The sequence below is a fragment of the Muntiacus reevesi genome, chromosome 2 (genome assembly GCF_963930625.1).
Source record: "Muntiacus reevesi chromosome 2, mMunRee1.1, whole genome shotgun sequence".
In the NCBI taxonomy this organism is placed as follows: Eukaryota; Metazoa; Chordata; class Mammalia; order Artiodactyla; family Cervidae; genus Muntiacus; species Muntiacus reevesi.
In genome coordinates this window covers 63,910,346-63,931,563 of record NC_089250.1, presented here as the reverse complement: position 1 = coordinate 63,931,563, position 21,218 = coordinate 63,910,346, and the positions used below count along the sequence as shown (strand labels likewise).

The following is a 21,218-nucleotide window of genomic DNA, read 5'->3' as shown; positions in this document are numbered from 1 at the left end:
TACACATTACCTCATTTATTCTCACAACATGCCTGTGAGGTAGGGAGGGGCGGGGACTGTCCCCATTTTACAGAGGAGGAAGTTGAGGCACACAGAGGTCAAGTGACTTGCCCAAGGTCACAGACGGCGGCCAAGCTGGAATGGGCCCTAGAGCAGGCCCGCAGTTCACCCAGGCCCCCTGCGGTGGGTGCTGGACAGAGGACGGCCCCAATACCGTAGCCACTGGAGCGTGCAGCCTCGTGCGCAGGGCTCGCTGCGGGCCGGCCTCACCTCCCTGCCCCCTGCCCACCCTCCCCTCACCCTGCAGGCCTGGACCATTGCAGCTCAGGGCTCATGACACCCTGGGAGTGGGGCTGGGAGTGGCGCTGGGGAGAGAGAAGGATGATTGGGGTAAAAAAATAGAAAACTCAGAGACTGGGCAGATGGGCCCATGGTGGGGGGCAGGTGAGAGTCGAAAAAAGAAAAGGGGGAGAGGGAGGGCTGCTTACACACAAGGTATATATTTTTACACACACTTGTACACACACCTAGATATAGTACATGTAAAAATATATGCTATTCACACACCCGCCTCCTGCCAGGTGCCCCGAGAGCCAGCGGCGGCGCTGGTGGGCATGGGTGAGCAGAGGGGCGTTTGTTAAATATACACTCTAGGGTCTATGTGCATATGTACACATACGTACAGACACAGCCGCCCGCCCCTCGGCTACTGTACACAGGCTCGGCCAGGGACAGACCACCCCTGGAATGTGGGGGCCCTCTCTTGAGTGGCCCCAGCAAGTCACTCTGAGTCATACGTTTTTGCTGAAGGAAAGAAGGGGCTGGAGAGAAGAAAAAGGCGGGAGTCTGGAGTGTAGCTGTGGTTTTTACCTCATCCCCGCCCCCCACCCCCCAAGACCTCAGCCCTCTCGTGGTCTCAGAAAGGAGAGACCCAAGGCTGCCGGAGCACAGTGGGAGGGCCGCTTCTGCTGAGGGGAACCTGCAGTCGTGTGCACGCGCGTGTGTGAGACTGTGTGTGAGCACTTGGTGGGGGAGGGATGCGTGTCCATCTCTCTGTCCTCTGGGCTCAACCACACAAAGGGCTGAGAACCAGAAAGCCGATAGTCAGGACGGTGACCCCTGCGTGGGCTCTGAAGGGCAAAGAGAAACGTGAGAATGAGAACTCCAGGGTCAGAGCTGGGGAGCCAGGAGGAGGAGGAGGAGGGACATGGCAGGTGCCCAAGGCTGCCCCTGGGCTGTCTTCATCTTGTAAACAAGCTAGTTTAAGTTCCCATTAGACAGAACGAGTAAAAAGACCGTAGTCTGGAGGCCGGGCTGGGGAATTGCTGAAGTCCATCTATCTAGTCCACCGCGGCCAGCGAGAAGAGAAAAAAAAGTTTCCTAGTTTCGTGTTTTTGTTGATTTTTGTGTGTGTGTGAAGTCTCCATAACCTAAAGCTTGGAGGGACCCAAAGAAGCCAAATCGTGAGCCCTTGGATGCATCAATTTGAAAGTTGGCTCAGGGTCTCTAGACAGAATAACCATACTAAAGGTTGAGAAAATTTTGTTCCATTTGCATTTAGTTTCTGTTGTTTTTTTTTTTTTTTAATGATTTAAAATTGTTTGCTTCCTGGTCTCAGAGCCGGGTCTGGGCCTCAGGGACGTAAATCTCGATGCTGTCCGCGCTCTCTGTGGCCGAGTTCTGCCGCACGGAAGCCGCCCGCTTGGCCGCCAGGAGTCTCTTGCGGGCCTCCTGACGCTGCTTGTCCCCAGCATCAGAGGCCTTGTCGCGGCTCACTGCCGGCTTGGATTTGGCTGGCTTCTTTGGGACCGGAGGGGGTGCTTTCTTCTCTTCCTTTAGTGAGACAGTGAGGAGGGAAGAAAAATAAAATAAAGGTGCCACCTTGTGTGTGGTGGCACTACCACCCACCATATGCTGGCAGCTGGAGTCTCCACCCCAGCTCCCCCGCATCGGGCACAAGCAACACACACTTGGAACCAGGAAGCCACAAGAAGCGATGATGGTGGGAAGAGCACAAGGCATAGGAGCAGAAAGCAAGCTGACGATCCTAGCGTGTTCTAGTAGGAGGGCACGGACAGACCACCTCTTCCCACCCCTGCTTGGACCCACTGAGAGCCCAAAACCCACACAGGAGTCACACAGCCAGAGATGGGATTTAAATTCAGGGCCTCCGACTCCCAGATCACATTGCACGTGCTGTTCTAGGGGATCAGAACTCACAAGGGCCACCGTCCAGCACCCAATAACCAAAGCGGTCACTGGGCCCCACTGTCTTACAGATGGAAACCCGGGCCCCAGGGATGAGGCTGGCCTGGGAGGCAGAATCTGGTCCAGACCCCTGGACTCCTGGCAGCGTGGTCCTTGGAGAAGGACCATTTTTTTGCCTCTGACGTTCCAACGCTGTGACTACACTAGCACTCCAGGCTGAGGGCATGTGTCTCCCAGGAGTCCCCTTTTCCAAACATGCAGGGCAGGAAGGCATGCTTCGGGGGCAGCCTCAACTACACAGAGCCCGCGGCATGCTGGACGAGCGCCAAGCATGGACCCCGCACACTGATGGACGTGAGCCCCCAGCTCAGAGACGACACACGGAGAAGGGAGCCAAGCAGCACTGACCGATGTGGGCAGCGTTATTGCCGACCAGGAATTTGTCCCTGGACTTCCCCTCCGCACTGCTCCATGCTCACCTTCCTCTTCTCGGGGGTCTCCACCAGCTGCCAGCTGTTGGCCTTGAGGTGGTAGAGTTCATCAAACTTCATGCTGATGTCCTCGATGGACAGCTGGAGCAGGTCCCAGAACCCTGCCAGGTCCTGGGCCGTTGGACGTGGGTTGGCATCAGGGTTCTGTGGGACAGAGGGGGGTCAGTGGGGGCAGAGGGCAGGGCTTGTCCTGCACCCCATCCCAAGTATGGTCTCCGAGCCCTGCGTGGGTTCTCACACACGTGGTAACTGAAGCCTTTGCCACCTGTCGGGCTCTGGTGAGGATGGCCCTCGTGGCCTTACTGTATGGCTGGCGGGCCACTCGTCTCATTTTATAGGGAGGAGGCAGCATCACTCCCAGGTCGGTGTGATTACAGACCCATGGGAGTTCCCTCCCATCATTCTGTTCTCAGCCAACACATTCCTCATCATGACTTCCTCGGTGAACCCCCAAACCCCTACTGGTCCTAGAGACAAACACTGGCCATTGTCCCCCACCCCTGGCTGGACGGAAAGAGGCTCCCCACAGGAAAAGCTGCTGCCTGACAGGTGAGGGTGAAGCAGAAGGGAGACCCTCCAAGCCTAATGGTGGTTATTTCCTTAGTTCTTACCTTGACTGTCCTCTTAGATACACAGTATGTTGTAAATAAATAAATCAGTGCTATCTGATTTTTAACTTCCATGTGGCTGTTTTTACATAGAGTTCACTTTTCTATTTCAGAAGGCATTAAAGACCTGAAAGGACCACTCCCGGCCCTTTGCTTGTGGTAGGCTCTGACACGTGCCACCGTCATCCTTCCAATGGCTGAGGAGGCAGACCTTCTCCATGTCAGGGAGGAGGTCAGAGGCTTAGAGGCTAATCCAGCTGGGGGCTCTGGCTGGGAGACCCACTGTGGAGGAAGAAGAATCCCACTTACCAAGTTCTGCTCGCAGAGGCCCCGGAACTGCTGGAATTTCTGCGACATCAGTAGCTGGGCACTGCCCACGGCACTGAGGACCTTCCCTAAGACTGAGAGGGAGAAGCGGGAGAAAGGCTGAGCCGAGCGCAGGTCTGCTTTCACCTCCCCTCCCCACCGCCTCAGGGTGCTGATCGTTACTTGGCACTGCAGCCGGCCTTCATTTTATTTACACAGTAATTAACCCACTCTTGTGAAAAATGCAGACCATACCTATAAAGTGAACCCCACCCATTAGTTGCTAAGGATATGTCATGGTGATAAATCAGAAAACTGAGTTTAAATGGAAGAAAACATTTCAGGAAAACAAATACTACCATAGGCTCAAGAAGAAATAGAAAATCTGATTAGACCAATAACTGTTTAAAAAAACTGAAGCAGGAGTTAAAAATCTCTAGAAAAAGGAACCAGGCCTATACAGTTTTATAGGTGAGGTTTTACAAAACCTTCAAGGAACAGATAACCCCTGTTATATATATTCAAATTCTTCCTGAGAGTAAATAAACACAGAAAATGACACAGCTAATTTTAGGAGCCCTGAGAAAAAGATATAGGCCACTTTCATTAGGGATGTGAAAGTCTTAAGGCAAAGAGCAGTGTTAACTATGAAGTGCTCAGCCCAGGAATACAAGACTGAAGTCTTTTAGTGCCACTTCTGGTTTTAAAGTGGCAGGGGAGACTTTCCTGGTGCTCCAGTGGTTAAGACTCCACACTTCCAAATGCAGGGGGTGTGGATTTGATCCTTGGTCAGGGAACCAAGATCCCACGCCACAACGAGACAGAAGCCTAGAGGCTGCAACAAAGAGCCTGTGTACTGCAGTGAAAGATCCCCCATGCCACAACCGGGGCCTGATGCATCCAAAGAAATATTTTTTTTTCTAAAGTAAAAAAAATTATGTTGTACGTTCATCAAAATAATAAAGTAGCAGGAAGACAATACTATCTCCTAACCCCCTCAGAAATCACTGAAAAGCAAAACACAGCAAATTAATCAAAATGTACACTGTCTCCTGACAGAGCTCCAGAGCACGGTGTATGAGGAAGTGTCAGGGTGCAGTGACAGCCACACAGGGAGAGTTCTTGCAGTTGAAGGGCTCAGATAAAGTTCTGAGTTCTTCAAAGTAGCATAACTTGAGAACCAATAATCTCTTGTTTGAAATAAAAAGGGGTGTGGAATGCAGCAGGAGCTCCCCAGAACCTGATCAGCACCAAGGGTGGGGGGCAGGGGGCGACAACACGGCACGGTAACTGCCCTCTGCTGTCCTGGAGAGAAGACCAAGCTGAAGGACGCTCTGAGGAGTTCCTGCCAGCCCGGGACACCCGCCTGCCTCCTCCCCCGCAATGATCTACTTACGACAGCTTATCTAGGAGGAATTTCACCTCATTTAGAAATTAGTTATTACAAAGGAGCCCATGCAGGAGCTCGACATAGTGCGGGAGCAGCAAACGGCAGGTAAGTGTTCACCAGGAAGTTGTTGCCAGAGAACAGACGAGCAGTGTGACATGTAGCCACAGATATTTAAACAGTAGTCAAAGCAGAGATCGAGGTGCTCTGAAAAGATTTAAGAGCATGGAAGGAGGTAAGACATGAGCTCTGGAACTACTGCAAGAGAAAAATCGGGCATCACAGAAACAAGGGCCATGATGGACACAGTACAAAGAATAAACCCTAATGAAAACCAGTAAGGATGAGGGGAACAGGAGTGGAAAAGTTCCTGGTGCAAAACCCTTATACTGCTAGATTACATCTTAAAGCTGCCAGGACATGAGTTTGAGTGAGCTCCGGGAGTTGGTGATGGACAGGGAAGCCTGGCGTGCTGCGGTTCATGGGGTCACAAAGAGTTGGACACAACTGAGCAACTGAACTGAGACTGACTGAGAGACATGGAGGAGAGAGGGACGCTTAACAAACATCTGTTCTAAAAGGACAGAACGGAAGAAAATAAACTTCTTCAGAGTGATCATGACTTCGGATATGACTAAAAGAACCACACCATCTCATTTTATGCTTAGAGAACCTTGGTACTAAAATGAGACACGGATGAGAAAGGAAAACTACTAGCCAAATTATCAAGAACAAAAGCAAAATTATTAAATCAGATATTACAGAAGTGCAAAAATGTACTAAAATAATGTAACTCAGCTGGGTTTATTCTGGTACTACAAGACAGATTCAATATTAGAAAATTCTAATAACTTCTGATTCTGGCTATGAAAAACCAGTTGCTATCTGATAAACTGAACTTAAAAAAAAATCAAGCAAACCCCACAAAAAAACTAAATAGGATACTCAAAACAACAAAATCTCTCTTTCAAGGCATTAAAAAATTACCAAAGCAGCCAGAATTTGAGAGGCTAAGATTTCAGTGAGAAGGGAAACTTTAATCAGGTGAGTCTGACAGTCTGTTATCCCAAGGCGTCTCCCAAATCTACAGGCAGCAAAAAGCTGAGATGCTAAGAAGGCAAAGTGGTGGCTGAGAGTCTGGGAAGCTGAGCAGAGCTTGTGGTGGTTCCACGGGGACGGGGAGACCAAAACTGGAATTCGGAGTTACAAGGCAGACAGGACTTGGGGAAAGCACCTCGAACTGAGCAAAGCTTCCAGCCGTCTTAAGATGGGGTGAGACCAAAATTGGAGCTCAGTGTCTGCCAAGAAGGAGCAGCTTGGAAATACCCCACGCTGTCACAAAACCCAGCTCTGAATCAACTGAATCCCATATTGGATTAAGTCACCCTATGCTATTGTCTGCAAGAAGCAAAAGTAAACCCATTCTTGAAGAATAGAAAATCATCCTTAAAAAAAAAGATCACCCTGAGTCTCAAGTTATTTCTGTAGTTTTCATATACAGTTTCTGGTGTTGAATAAGAATTACCAAGCGGGGGGATTCCCTGGTGGCTCAGTGGTAAAGAATCCGCTGCCAGTGCAGGAGACATGGGTTTGATCCCTGATCCAGGGGGATCCCACATGCTGTGGAACAGCTGAGCCCGTGAGGCTCCGAAACTACTGAGCCTGTGCTCTAGAGCCAGAAGCTGCAACCACCGAGACCTGAGCACCCCAGAATCTGTGCTTTGCAACAAGAGGAGCTGCTGCAATGAGAAGCCTGTGCACCACAACCAGAGAAAAGCCCATGCAGCAACCAAGACCCCAAACAGCCAATAACTGAATAAGTAAAAACTTAGAAAAATTACCAAACATGCCAGGAGGTAGGACCAAATGACTGTACAGCAAAAGAGAAAAATCAGAAAAAAGTAAAAGACCTACAGGGGTTACAGGTACTAGAAGTACTGGACAAGGGCTTTAAAATGACTGAATCTGTCCAGAAAATATATGACATGATGGAGAAGTTCAGCAAAGAACCAGAAATCCATCAAAAAGAATAAAATGTAATTCTAGAACTAAAGACATACACTAACTGAAACTGACTGCAGTGAAAGTGAAAGTCGCTCAGTCGTGTCCGACTCTTTGCAACCACATGGACTGTACAGTCCATGGAATTCTCCAGGCCAGAATACTGGAGTGGGTAGCCATTGCCTTCTCCAGGAGATCTTCCCAACCCAGGGATCGAACCCAGGTCTCCTGCACTGCAGGAGGATTGCACTGCATTGGACTCATTACCAACTGAGCTATCAGGGAAGCCTGCTGATTGCAATAGATAGGTTTTGTAGATTAATTACAGCTAAACTATAAAATAATCCAGCAGAAAATATCCAGATTGAGGTCCAGAGGAGGGGGAAAAAAAAAAGGAAAATTCAGAAGAGAGAGTGAAGAAACGACATGGCAGTCTAAAATATGTGTAATTGCAGTCCACAAGGAGAGAAGAAATAAAATGGGGCAGAAATCTGAGGAAATCATGGCCAAGACTTTTCTGAAACTCATGAAAGTTATTAAAGCTGAAGATTCAAGAAACTCTGTGAGCATCAAGTTGGAAAAACACAAAGAAAACCATACTTAGGTATCCTAGTAAAAATGGATAAAACCCAAATACAAGAGAAAAAAATCTTACAAGCAAAGGGGGAAAAAATTATTCTTCAAAGCAGCAGCAGGAAGACTGACTTTCCAATAGAAAGTCTGGAAACCAGAACATAAAGACTTACTTATAAATAAAAGTGCTGAAAGAAGATCAATACCTACCTAGCAAACAGTATTTTTATACTTAGCAAAAAATACTGTTCAGAAAAAGAGGGAAAAATACAGACATTTTAAGACAAATACTGCATTAATATAAATACTAGAGGGAGTTCTTACGGCAGAGGAAAGTTATCCAAATAACCACAAGCACAGAAATAAAGGAGTGAAGTCTCACCAGAAAGAAAAGAGCAATTATGTGGGTAATACTGATTGTATAAAACAAAAATAATCTCTTGGGGCAGTTAGATTATATTTATAGAACTGAAATATCTCACTGCCATAGTACACATGATCAAGGTCCTTGCATTATCTGTGAAGTGGTAAAAGTACTAATTTAGTCTTACAAAGTCAAGGATGCAGAGTAACTGCTAAAAGCACAATAAGCTGACATGAGAAAAGTGGAATTAAATATTTGATTAATCTAAAAAGAAGACAAGAAAGGAGAAAAATCTATCAATAAATTTACCACATTACAGATTAGAAAAACCATATGACTATCTAAATAGATACACAAAACTCCATTAAATTCAACAATCTTCTTAACCTGAATAAGCATATTTACAACAGACCTATAGTAAACATCATATGCAATGGTACAATGCTAAAAGCAATTCCTTATTTACAATAAAAATACAGCAGTATTTCTAGATATAAGATCAATAAAAAGGCCAAGAGCATTTCATCAACCAAAGAAAAAGAATACAATAACAAAAATACTACTTACATCCTTCCAAAATTAAAATACTAATCTAACAAATCTTTAAACAATATGTAAAACTTCTATATGGAAAATATAAAATTTAAATGAAGGACACTACAGGAGACCTACATAAATGGAGAGACAATCATGTTCTTGGATACAAAAAACTCATTCATAAACATCAGTTTTCTACCACCTGATGTACAGATTTTATATAATTCCAATCAAAACTTCAGCATAGAAGTTAAAAAGCTACGTCTAAAATTTGTAGGGAGAAAGCAAAGAGCCAATGCCAAGATGTTCCTGAAGAAGAACAGGTTGGAGGAATTTGTCTTTTCAGTTACAGTAAATCTACGTATGAACCTTCAGGTTGTGACCTTTCAAAGATGAGACCAGGCGTTCCATCAGTGTCAGACGGGAGTGAAACCGCGGCTTGCCCTCCGTCTCCTACTGCTGACGATCTTTCAGCTCTGCTGCCTCCTGCCGCCTCTCACTCCTCGAGTCAGAAACGCTTCCTGCCTGTTAGTGCCAGCCTCTGTATGCTAGCTCTTGTACTGTATTACCTTAATTTTCAAGGTACTGTACTGTAACATTAAAAATGTTTTCGTTACTTTCTGTATTTGTTTTTTATGTATTATTTGCATGAAAAGTATTATAAACCTACTATAGTACAATACTATATAAATGATTGTGTTGGTTGGATACCAAGGCCAACTTTCTTAAACTTATGAACAAACTTGACTTACAAATGTGCTCTTGGAATGGAACTCATTCATATATAAAAAAATCCTAATGAATTCCCCCCAAAACAGTGAGGTTGCAGCATATGAGATCAATGTACAAAAATCAATTGTGTTTCTATATAGTAACAATGAACAGCTGAAAAGGGAATGAAGAAAAACTTTAACTACAATACCATCAAACAGAGTAAAATATTTAGGAATAACTTAACAAAGAAAATTTAAAAAACTTAAATAAAGATGGCCTATGTTCATGATCAGAAGACTTAAAAGATGGCAACACTTGTCAAATTGAATTACAGATTTAACACAATCCCTATCAAAATAAAATCCTATCTGCCTGTTTTTTGAGAAAATCGACAAGCTGATCCTAAAATTCATATGGAAATAAAAAAATGAAGTATGAACTTTAGAACTTCCTTTAGTGAGAAAATGAGAGCTGGCCATAAACTTCTTTTACTTGAAAAATAAAATTGAAGGACTTACACTTCCCAATTTCAAAACTTATTTCAAAGTTACAGTAATCATGACAGTACGGTACTGGCATAAGTATACACATGTACATTAATGCAGTGGAACAGAACTGAAAGAATACCTACTAGCCAAAAAGTGAAAACAACTGATGAACGGATAAGCAAAATGCAATATATCCATACAGTGGAATATTATTCAGCAATAAAAAGGAGTCAAGTGTTGACATATGCTACAACATGAATAAACTTCAAAAACATTAGGCAAAGTGAAAGAATCCAGACACAAAAGAACACATGGCGTATGAGTCCGTGCATGTGAAGTGTTCAGAACGGGCAAATCTATAGCGAATGAAGCAGATTCGTTTTAGTGCTTGTGCTCAGTTGCTAAGTCATGTCTGACTTTGCGACCCCATGGCCTGCAGCCTGCCAGGCTCCTCTGTCCCTGGGATTTCCCAAGAAGAATACTGGAGAGGGTTGCCATTTCCGAGAGAGTGATGGCTGAATGGGTACAAGGTTTCTTTTTGGGGTAAGGAAAATGTTTTAAAATTAGGTAGCAGTGATGGTCACCCAACTCTGTGGATATACTAAAAACCACTAAATTGTATACTTTCAAGGGGTGAATTTTATGGTGTAAATTACATTTTAATACTATTATTAAAAAACTGCTCACAACCAAAAAGTAGAAGCAATTCAAGTGCTCATCAGTGGACTGGATAAGCAATGATATGTTCATACAGTGGAATGCTGCATGTCAACGGAAAGAATGAACTACACATACAGACATTAACATGGATGACTCTCACAAACAAGGCTGAACCAAAAAGGCAAGCTTCAGAATACAGACATCTGGCTTCTAGGAACGTAAATTTTGAAAACTGGCAAAACTAAACAGTATGTTCCTTAGGGTCACACATATATGTGGTACAAGCATAAAGAAAAGCAAGGGTATAACTAACACAGAATTCAGGATAGTGCTTACTGCTACGGCAGAAAGAAGGTATCTACCACCAGGTTCAAAGATACTGGTAATATTCCATTTTGTAAACTAGGTGGTGATGAAAGGAGTGTTCTAAATTTTTCTTTACGCTGTCTACTGTTTGCATGTGTATTTCACAATAAAAATAAAGGTTAATAAGAATGAGAGCAAAAATAAAAGTTTTCAGATAAATCAAAACAGGGTTAATGCCAGTTCTCAGGTTCTCACTAAAGACAGTTCCAGGGACTTACCTAGTGGTCCAATGGTTACGAATCAACCTTCCAATGCAGCGGACACTGGTTTGATCCTCTGGTCGGAGAACTAAGATCCCACATGCAGTGGGCAACTAGAGAGGCCTGTACACTGCAACTAGAGAAAACTGATACGCTGCAATGAAGAGAGCCCACGCGATGCAACCCAGACCCAGCATGGCCAAAAAGAGAAAGTTCTAAAGGATGAATTTGGCAAAGAAGAAAATGATCCAGGAAGGAAGATCTGAGATAAGGAATGGTGAACAAAGAAAATGATAAACACACGGCAATTATTATTTATACACGCATTTAGATAATTGAAAATTATATAATGATAATGTGTGTGGTTTTAAATCATAAGAAAACAGATAAATTATATGTTAATGCTTTTGTGTTGTTTGGGAGAAAGGTAAAAATGTTGAATAACTTACAATTTTAAGTGTTAAAGAAACAGAAATACAGTGTGTAACTTCTATGGCAGATATGGCTAGTTGTCCTAGCGTTTGTTTCTCCTTCTCCCTCAGAAGTAGAAACTTTTCTTTATTTTGTGTCAAACAGCAACTTTATTCAGATGAAATAAAACACAGAAATTTCTCAGGCAAACTGGATTTTCTAGGACAAAGTACTGTCAAATGGAAAATATGAGACATGGTATGCAAAGTCATAGAACAAGTTACATTAGCATCAGTGTTGAGTAAGAAGACTTCTGCTGTTAGTATGATGTCCTAGCTCTATGATATGCAAACTCTGTCCACCAGGCACAGCACAGGCGTTTGAAAACAAGTTATCTGGGGGGGACCTGTAGTTTTAACTGAGTACATGGCTGCCCGGACTCGGGCATTTCCCAGGCTACCCTTGCGACAAGCTATGAGTAGCCTGGTCAAAGGGAGAGAAGTGGGAGTGTTAGGTGGGGCCGGCTTGCTCTATTTTGCTACTGATTCTTTTGCTGCTGGAATGCACTTGGGGTTCTGGAATCTAGCAGCCATTGGGAAAGATGAGAAGATCTCATGAATGGAAGCCAATTATGACATCAAACCTAAAGAAGAAAGAAGCCTGGGGCTCCAGCATTACTACTGCGGACATTCTTGAATGTGAGAGAAATCAACAGTCTTGTTCAAACCACCTTTTCTTTCCTTTTTAAATGTTATTTATAGGCAAACCTAATCCAAATTAAAGCACAGCTTCAAAATAGCAAAGGGAATGGAGAGAGAGAGGGTGTTAATGCAAAAGAAGGCAAGAAAAGAGAGGAAAAAAAGAAACCTCTAAAAAGTAGAACGAAGAGCACAAAATAACCTGGTAAGAATAAATCCAAAGAGGAGAAATCCTATTGTAAATGGATGACATTTTCTACTTTGGAAATAAAAATCAACAGATTGAACACATTACCAAACTCAGGTATATGCGTATAGGAGGTATAAAAGGCAAAATTATAAGGCAAGTGAAAAGTTGAAAGTGACTGAAAGCTGTGTAACACATGAACACTAACTAAGGAAAGCTGGTACAGCAATACTCTGAACACTTCACAACAAAGACTTTGAGGCAAAACACAATTAGGCATCTGGAAAAATAGAATGAATCACTAAACATTCACCAGGGATATTAGTACATCCTGCGCTTCATACATCTAAGATATCTTCAAAATAACATAAAGCAAAATGTGACAGAACTTTAAGGAGAAAAGGACCAATTTACCATTTTATAGACAGTAATAGACTTCCCTCGTGGTACAGTGGATAGGAGACCCAGCTGCCAATGCAGGGGACACGGGTTCAATCCCTGGTTCGGGAAGATTCCACATGCCTCGGGGGCAACTAAAGCCCATGGGCCACAACTATTGAGCCCTTGCTCAGAGCCCAGGAGCCGCAACTGCTGAGCCTGTGAGTTGCAGCTACTGAAGCCCACGCACGTGGGGCCTGTGCTCTGCAACAGAAGCAGCCACTGCAGTGAGAAGCCCGTGAACTGCAAGAAAGAGGAGACCCCTGCCCCTTCCATAGCAACTAGAGGAAAAAGCCCTCACAAAGCACGAAGACTCAGCACAACCAAGATAAAAAATTTTTAAGTGCATAATACACATCCCCTAACACAACACAATTACACTGACGACAAAATAAAAAGAAGCCGATCTTTTGGATTAACATCCGCCCTCGGTTCTCTCTCTACAGCCTCATCTTGCACATGGTTCCTTCGCTCTCCTCGATAACCATTTCAAATGCTCCCCAACCTCCCGATGCCCCCCTCTGACTTCCTCAGTCTATGTGGATAACTCTGCTCTCCCACTGCAGGGCGCCCCATCACTTCTTCCTCCTGTCACTCTGGAGGAACTGTGCGTCCTCTACTAGTTCAGTTCCTTCTCGCCCACCTAAGAATGTCATCCAACAGTTATCCCCTTTCTCTCCTGCATAATGAATTTCCTTTTTCCTGCAGAGTCATTCTCAACAGTATAGAAATGTGCCTGTATCACTCCATTTAAACATAAAAAGAACATCAGAAAAATCCTAGGCCTCCCCTTTGACCCTTCACTCCCTTCATTTCTCTGCTCCCTGAACAGAAAACTTCATCAGTGGAGTCATCTGTACTTGTGGTCTCCCAGTTATTCTGTTTTCTCTTAATCCTTCAGTCAGGCTGTCCTCCCCTCGGCACCCCACCACCTCCAGAGCAGACCAGCTCTTGAAGCCTGTGATGACCTCACATTCCTAAATCTGACCTGCTGTGCCCATCAGAAAAGCATCTGACACAGTTGATTCTCTCTTGAGAATTCTTGTCTCATTTTTGCCCTTAAGTCTGTACTTGGATGGCTTTCAAATATGATCTCCAACCCGGAGACCTGGGGAGACCCAGACTCATGTATCCAACTGCCTGCTTGACCTCTCCACTTTGATACCTAACAATGTGTGTAATTTGATAGTGTTCAAAACCAAACTCCTGACTTTTCTCTGGATATTTACATTAGTCTTTCCTATTGCAGGGGCAGCTTCATCCTTTCTGTAACTCACAACGCCAAATCATTTTTTACTCCTTTCACGCTTAAGTCTAGATCCAACCCTATCAGGAAATCCTGCTCTACCTTGCAGATCTGACCCCTCCCTTAAACACTCCACAGTCTCCATCTCCTCTTCCCCAGATCCTGTTACTTCCTCCTAAGTCATCTTCCAGCTTCCCTTTGTGCCCCTTCCCTCCCCTTTTGAACAGAGAAACTAGATTAATCCTGTGAAAAAGAATGTCACATTGCAGGGCTCAGAATTCTCCAATGCGTTCTCTTCTGGGAAAAGCCAAGCCTTTACTCTGAGGGCCTATGTGATCTGGGGCTCCGCCATGCCGACTTCATCCCCCACCTCCCCCCTGCTCACTCCTGCAGCTATACTGGCCGCCTTCCCCAAGCCTGGAACATGTCAAGCTCTTGCTCACCACTGGAATTCTCTGATCTTCAGAGTTCTAAGACTGCTTCTCCCTTCCTTCCAGTTTCTGCTCCAAGGTCACCTTATCTGGGAGGCCTTCCCTGACCACACCATGGAGGACAGCAACACTGCCCCCAGCCACGCAGCACTCCATCCTGCTCTTACTGGGCCCTGTTTTCTCTGTTACATGTCTAACCATCCTGCGCACTGGAGGTTTAGTTGGTTATTTTCTGTCTCTCGCCATAAGAATGTAAGCTCCATGAGGCGCGCACTTCGTGTTATTCTGCTACATCCCCAGGAGCTGGTGTGTGGAAAGAATTCAGTAAACATTCACTGAATATTCGCGGCATGAAGGTCAGGACCAAGGGAAGGATGCTGCTGTCTTCCTACTGTCCCACAATGTCCTGACGCTCCTGCAGTTATACAAGATGTGCATGAGACACAGTGAGATTAGAGAGACAGACACGAAACTGCCGTTCGAGCAAACGTGATCATTTATGATGTGAATCCAAGAGGATTCAGAGTTGTACAAGGTTGCTGGACACAAGATCAATGTAGATGTCTCAATGTTAAGTAAGCAAATATAAAACTCATTTTACTACCAAAAAAAAACACCCACAAACCTAGAAAGTAGCAAGGAATAAATCTAATACAAATACGTAAGGTCTTCATAGATATGTTACTCGAAAAGGAGCATATAAGAGGGAGATCTGAATAAATGAAGAGATAAACTGCATTCATAGCTAAGAAGACTCAGTATTTTTTAGGTATCAGTTTTTCCCAAAGTAATCTATAAACTCTATTTCTAGTCAGTGATCCAGCAAAATGTTTCTGAGTAACCTGATATACTAATTCTAAAATTAGGGTTGGAAGAATGAAGATAGAAGCAGACTTTTTCTTTCTGAACAAAAAGAACAGAGGAGAGGGTTCACCCTCTAGATGCCAAGGCTGCCAAAAAGCTATGGCGATTAAGTCATATTAACACGAAACAGACAAACGGGTAGCAGAAGAGAACAGAGCTCAGACACACCCCTGCATGCGTAGAATTCTCAGCAGAGGTTACAACTGCTATGACTAATCAGCAAAGAAAGCAGAGACTCAGGAATGTGTTATGACAACTGGCTCTGCATATGAAAAAGAAAGATGAGATCTTAGAATGCACAAATGTAAACTGTGTATAAACACCTACATGTGAAAAAAGAAACCCCCCAAACTTTAACTATGAAAAAAGTCACTGGAATACAGAAAGTGTTCCTAAGAAATACAGGTGCATTTGATACAAGAAGATGTAACAATTATAAACATTTATACACCTAATGATAGATCAACAAAATATATGAAGCAAAAACTGACAGAACTAAAGAGAGAAATACACACTTCTATAATAACAGCTGGAGATTTCAATACCTAATTCACAATAATAGAACACCAGTCATAAATAAGGAAAAGGATTTAAACAACATAATAAAACAACTACATCTAACGGACACATACAGAGCACTCCACCCAACAACAACTGAATACACATTCTTTTCAAGTATACATGGGACATTTTTCAGGATAGACCATGTGTTAGGCTACAAATTAAGCCCTAGTAGACTTTTTAAAAGATAATATCATACAAAGTATCTTATTTGACTACAAGTGGACAAAATTAGAAATTAGTAACATAAAGAAAACTGGAAAATTCACAAAACTGGAAATTAATACACAGTTTAACAACCGATAGATCAAAGAAGAAATACAAGAGAAATTGGAAAACAGTTTGAGACAAATGAAAACAAAAGACATAACACACCAAAATTGATGGGACACAGCAAAAGCGATGCTAAGGGGGAAATTTACAGCCATAAACATTTACATTAAAACACTTATGAAAGATCTCAAATCAACAACCTAACTTACAACCTAAGAAACTGCTGAAATCCACCATTTAAAGATGACTAAAGGCACTCCTTAAACTTTTCCAAAAATTGAAGGGGAGGAAACACTTCCTAACTCATTCTATGAGGCCAGCATTACCCTGTTATCAAAGCCAGACAAAGATACTGCAAGAAAACTACAGGCCATCATCCCTTATGTATACTGATGCAAAAATACTCAACAAAATACAGAATTCAGCAGCATATTAAAAGGATTATACATATGACCATGTGGGATTTATTCCTGGAGTGCAAGGATGGTTCAACATGTGAAAGCTGATCAATGAAATATGCCACATCACCAGAATGAAAGGGAAAAACCATACAATCAATTCATGCAGAAGAAACATTTGACAAAATTCAACACTCTTTCATGAGAGAAACAGTAAACAAAGAATAGAATGAAACTACCTCAATAAATAAACGCCATATATGAAAAACCCACAATGAAATACTCCAGGGTGTTTTCTCTAAGATCAGGGATAAGGGAAGCATGCCCACATTCATCACTTTGATTCAACATAAGATTGGAAGCTTCAGCCAGAGCAGAAAGGCAAGAAGTAATAAAAGGCATCTAAATTGGAAAGGAAGAAGTAAAATAATGTTTGCAGAGGATATGACCTTGTATGTAGAAAACTTAGATTCCACCAAAAAAATCTGAGAGAACTAATAAATGAATTAAGTAAAGCAAGTAGGATTAGGATACAAAGTCAGTACACACAAGATAAGTTGCATTTCAGAAATTCCCTGGTGGTTCAATGGTTAGCACTCTGCACTTTCACAGCTGAGGGTCTGGGTTCAATCCCTGGTCAGGGAACTAAGATCCTGCAAGCCATGTTGTGCAGCCAAAAATAAATCAGTTACATTTCTATAAGCAATACGTGAACCGTGAACTTCCAGATGTTCAAGCTGGTTTTAGAAAAAGCAGAGGAACCAGAGATCAAATTGCCAACATCTGCTGGATCATCAAAAAAGCAAGAGAGTTCCAGAAAAACATCTATTTCTGCTTTGACTACGCCAAAGCCTTCGACTGTGGGCATCACAATAAACTGTGGAAAATTCTGAAGGAGATGGGAATACCAGACCACCTGACCTGCCTCTTGAGAAATCTATGCAGGTCAGGAAACAACAGTTAGAACTGGACATGGAACAACAGACTGGTTCCAAATAGGGAAAGGAGTACGTCAAGGCTGTATATTGTCACCCTGCTTATTTAACTTCTATGCAGAGTACATCATGAGAAACGCTGGGCTGGAAGAAGCACAAGCTGGAATCAAGATTGCCGGGAGAAATATCAATAACCTCAGATATGCAGATGACACCACCCTAATGGCAGAAAGTGAAGGTGAACTAAAAAGCCTCTTGATGAAAGTGAAAGAGGAGAGTGAAAAAGTTGGCTTAAAGCTCAACATTCAGAAAACTAAGATCATGGCATCTGGTCCCATCACTTCATGGGAAATAGATGGGGAGACAGTGGAAACAGTGTCAGACTTTATATTTGGGGGCTCCAAAATCACTGCAGATGGTGACTGCAGCCATGAAATTAAAAGATGCTTACTCCTTGGAAGGAAAGTGATGACCAACCTAGATAGCATATTAAAAGCAGAGACATTACGTTGCCAACAAAGGTCCGTCTGGTCAAGACTATGGTTTTTTCCAGTGGTCATGTATAGATGTGAGAGTTGGACTATAAAGAAAGCTGAGCGCCGAAGAATTGATGCTTCTGAACTATGGTGTTGGAGAAGACTCTTGAGAGTCCCTTGGACTGCAAGGAGATCCAACCAATCCATCCTAAAGGAAATCAGTCCTGAATATTCACTGGAAGGGCTGATGCTGAAGCTGAAACTCCAGTACTTTGGCCACCTCATGCGAAGAGCTGACTCAATGGAAAAGACCCTGATGCTGGGAGGGATTGGGGGCAGGAGGAGAAGGGGATGACAGAGGATGAGATGGTTGGATGGCATCACCAATTCGATGGACATGGGTTTGAGTAAACTCTGGGAGTTGGTGATGGACAGGGAGGCCTGGCGTGCTGCGATTCATGGGGTCACAAAGAGTCGGACACAACTGAGTGACTGAACTGAACAATAAAAACCTGAAAAGGAAATTATAAAAATGATTCCATTTATGATACCATCAAACAGAACAAAATATCTAAGAATTAACTAAGGAGGTGATAAACTAGTACAATGAAAACTATAAAACACTGTTGAAAGAAATTAATGATAAATGGAAACATACCCCATATTCATGAATTAGAAGGCTTAATATTGTTCAAATGTCAATACTACCCAAAGCAATCTTCAGACTCAATACAGTTCCTATCAAAATTCCAGTAATATTTTGCAGCTACAGAAAAATCGATCCTAAAATTCATACATGACTTCTCTGGTGACCCAGTGGTGAAGAATTGCCTGCCAATGTAGGAGACATGAGTTCCAGCCCTGGTCCGGGAAGATGTCACATCCCACTGAGCAGCTAAGCCCCTGCATCACAGCTGCTGAGCCTGCGCTCTGGAGCCCAAGAGCTACAATAAGAGAAGTCACTGGATAAGAAGTCCTTGCGCTGCAACCAAGAGTAGCCCCTGCTCACTGTAATCAGAGAAAAGCCTGTGCAGCAAGAAGACTCAGCACGGCCAAAAATAAATAAATAAATAAAATTATATCTATAAAAAAAGTAAGACGTTGATGCTACCATCTTTTGGGTTCTTGCCAAGGGCTTCGTGTTTCTAATCGTGCATTAATACACAGCCCGGTGGGGTTGATATTGGTCCACCCAAGTCACATGTGAGGAAGTGGAGGCCTGAGGTGACTCACCCAAGGCCTCTCTCACAGCTCCCTTTCTCGAGAGAGCAGAGGAGATGGGATGGCGGGCCCCCTCCCTTAGCCTGCTGGCTCTGTCTACCCCTGTTCACCTCTGTCTCACAGCTAAAGCCTTGGCCTCCTTTTCAGTTCCTGGCTTGGGCTGCATCCATCTACAAGTTAGGGTGATGGTGGCGGCAGCTGCAGCAGGCACAGCTGGTACCATTCACCGCTGGGCACTCAGGCCAAGCACTCCTCATACACAGGGTCCCATCTTACCCCCGCCAGAGGCTACGAGTGGGGGTCATGATCCCCACTGAACAACGGGGAGAAGTAGGCTCAGATGGGCCAAAGGTCACATAGCTGTGAGCGGTGGAGCACTTCACTTCCATGTGCTTGCTTCTTCTTCAAGACAGGATTTTAATAACTCTGACCTCACTGGGTAGCAGCGAGTAAACAAGATGGTGAATGTCGAGAGCTGGCTCATGGTAAGCCGCCCAGCGCTCAAGGCTGATTCTCTGGAATGAGTCTTATCAACCCCCCAGGCCACAGGAGTTTCCACAGGCTATATTTAAGTGTTCCTTTCATCTGTACCTCCTTCAACAGCAAGAAAGACATGTGTGCAACTTGATCTTTATAATCTTGCTTCTCCAAGGGCTCCCCCTTATCCAACCAGGCATGTCCTGCTTCCATCTCCCTCTTTCAAGTTAATGACCTCTCCAGTCACCTGTGGCCCAGACCAGGGGAGCTGGAGCTCTCCATCTGACCCAGGGCCCCTCTGGCTGGTTCATTAGGAACATTCAGAAACATTTGTTTATCCACTCCTTCCTCCTCGACCCCAGGTCTCCCAGTTTCCAAAGCCTTTCCAATACAGCAATCAAGTGTGATCTTTCTAATAAGAAAATCTGACCATCTCACTGTTACTTCAGATCTTCAGCTGCTCCCTGCCCTGCCTGGAGGGTAATGCTCAATACTTTGATCTGATATTTGAGGCTCCTCTCAGTCAGCTTCCTACTCTCGTGATCCCCCCATCCCCCTCTTCCCATCCCTTTCTTTCAGTTGTGGTTCCCTTCCCTGCCTCTGTCCCTGTAGTTTCCTCCAGCTGGAATGCCTGGAGGATCTCCATCAGGTTTCTGCATGATAGGCAGGTACCACAGTCTCCTTCAGGCACCTTCTTGGTAACGCTCTTCCAAAAATCTAAGAACAGTGACATTAAATTTTATGGCCATAAGAAAAAAAACAAAAAACAAACTTGTGGCCAGATGCAGCAAATACATAAATATTAAACACAAAAAACCTGTGGCCATAAGTTAGACAAGGGCCTTGGCTGGACATACATAATTTGATCAGAAAGCACGGTTGTCAAGGAAGAATTGTGGTCCTAAGATAGAAGTGTCATTATTGGCAACAGACAAAAGACGGAAGCAACCCGTGTAGCCACTGACAGATGAACAGGTAAGCAAGACGTGGGTCTTTCCCCACAAGAGAATATTATTCAGTCTTAAAAAGAAAGGAAATTCTGATAGAAGCTGTAATGTCCATGAATCTTGAGGACATTATGCTAAGTGAAATAAGCCAGTCACAAAAGGACAAACACCGTATGATTCCATTTATATGAGGTGCCTAGAGTAGTCAAATTCACAAGAGACAGAAAGAATGGTGGTTGCCAAGGGATGGGGGAGGGGGAATGGGGAGTTAGTGTTTGACAGGTACAGAGTGTCACCTGGGGAAGATGAAAATGTTCTGGAGATGAACGGCCGTATAACACAAAACTATTTGAGAAAGACAGTCACCTGCATGGGTGTTACTGATTCACCTGAGCAGTCAGAATACTTATCTTGAATCTAAGGAACAGAGCAACGTGACCACTTCTGTCCTTACGTTATAGTCACAGATGCAGGGCTGGGAAAAGGGCTCCACGCAGAGTTCGGGTTCAATAGCAGGGGCTGGGGCTGCTTATTGAGAAATGCCATTATGTTGAAAGAACACCTGCTCATAATACTACAGAAAGGTAATACTGTTTGGCATGACATAATAACCCTTAGCAGGGAAGCCTTTTCTCAATCCAGAAAGAATTAAGAATAGTGCCAGAAAGTTTAACCTCCTCTACCAACACTTTGTCACTAAGGTATCTTTGCACCTTCATCTTAGGCTTTTTTTTTCTTTTAATGTATTTGGC

The 21,218-nt window shown here is 43.8% G+C and overlaps 1 protein-coding gene across 2 annotated transcripts in view; it reads right to left on the bottom strand.

Moving 5' to 3' along the window:
• Positions 1 to 21,218, bottom strand: part of DLGAP4 (DLG associated protein 4) — an 85,568-nt gene continuing 64,350 nt past the window's right edge. For both annotated transcript variants that reach the window (XM_065921938.1, XM_065921939.1), the window contains 3 exons: positions 3,617 to 3,708; positions 2,688 to 2,843; positions 1 to 1,833 (listed from right to left, as the gene is read on the bottom strand). In XM_065921938.1, coding sequence (XP_065778010.1) covers positions 1,615 to 1,833; positions 2,688 to 2,843; positions 3,617 to 3,708 — 467 coding nt within the window. In that variant the 3' untranslated portion in view covers positions 1 to 1,614. The remainder of the gene's footprint in view (positions 1,834 to 2,687; positions 2,844 to 3,616; positions 3,709 to 21,218) is intronic.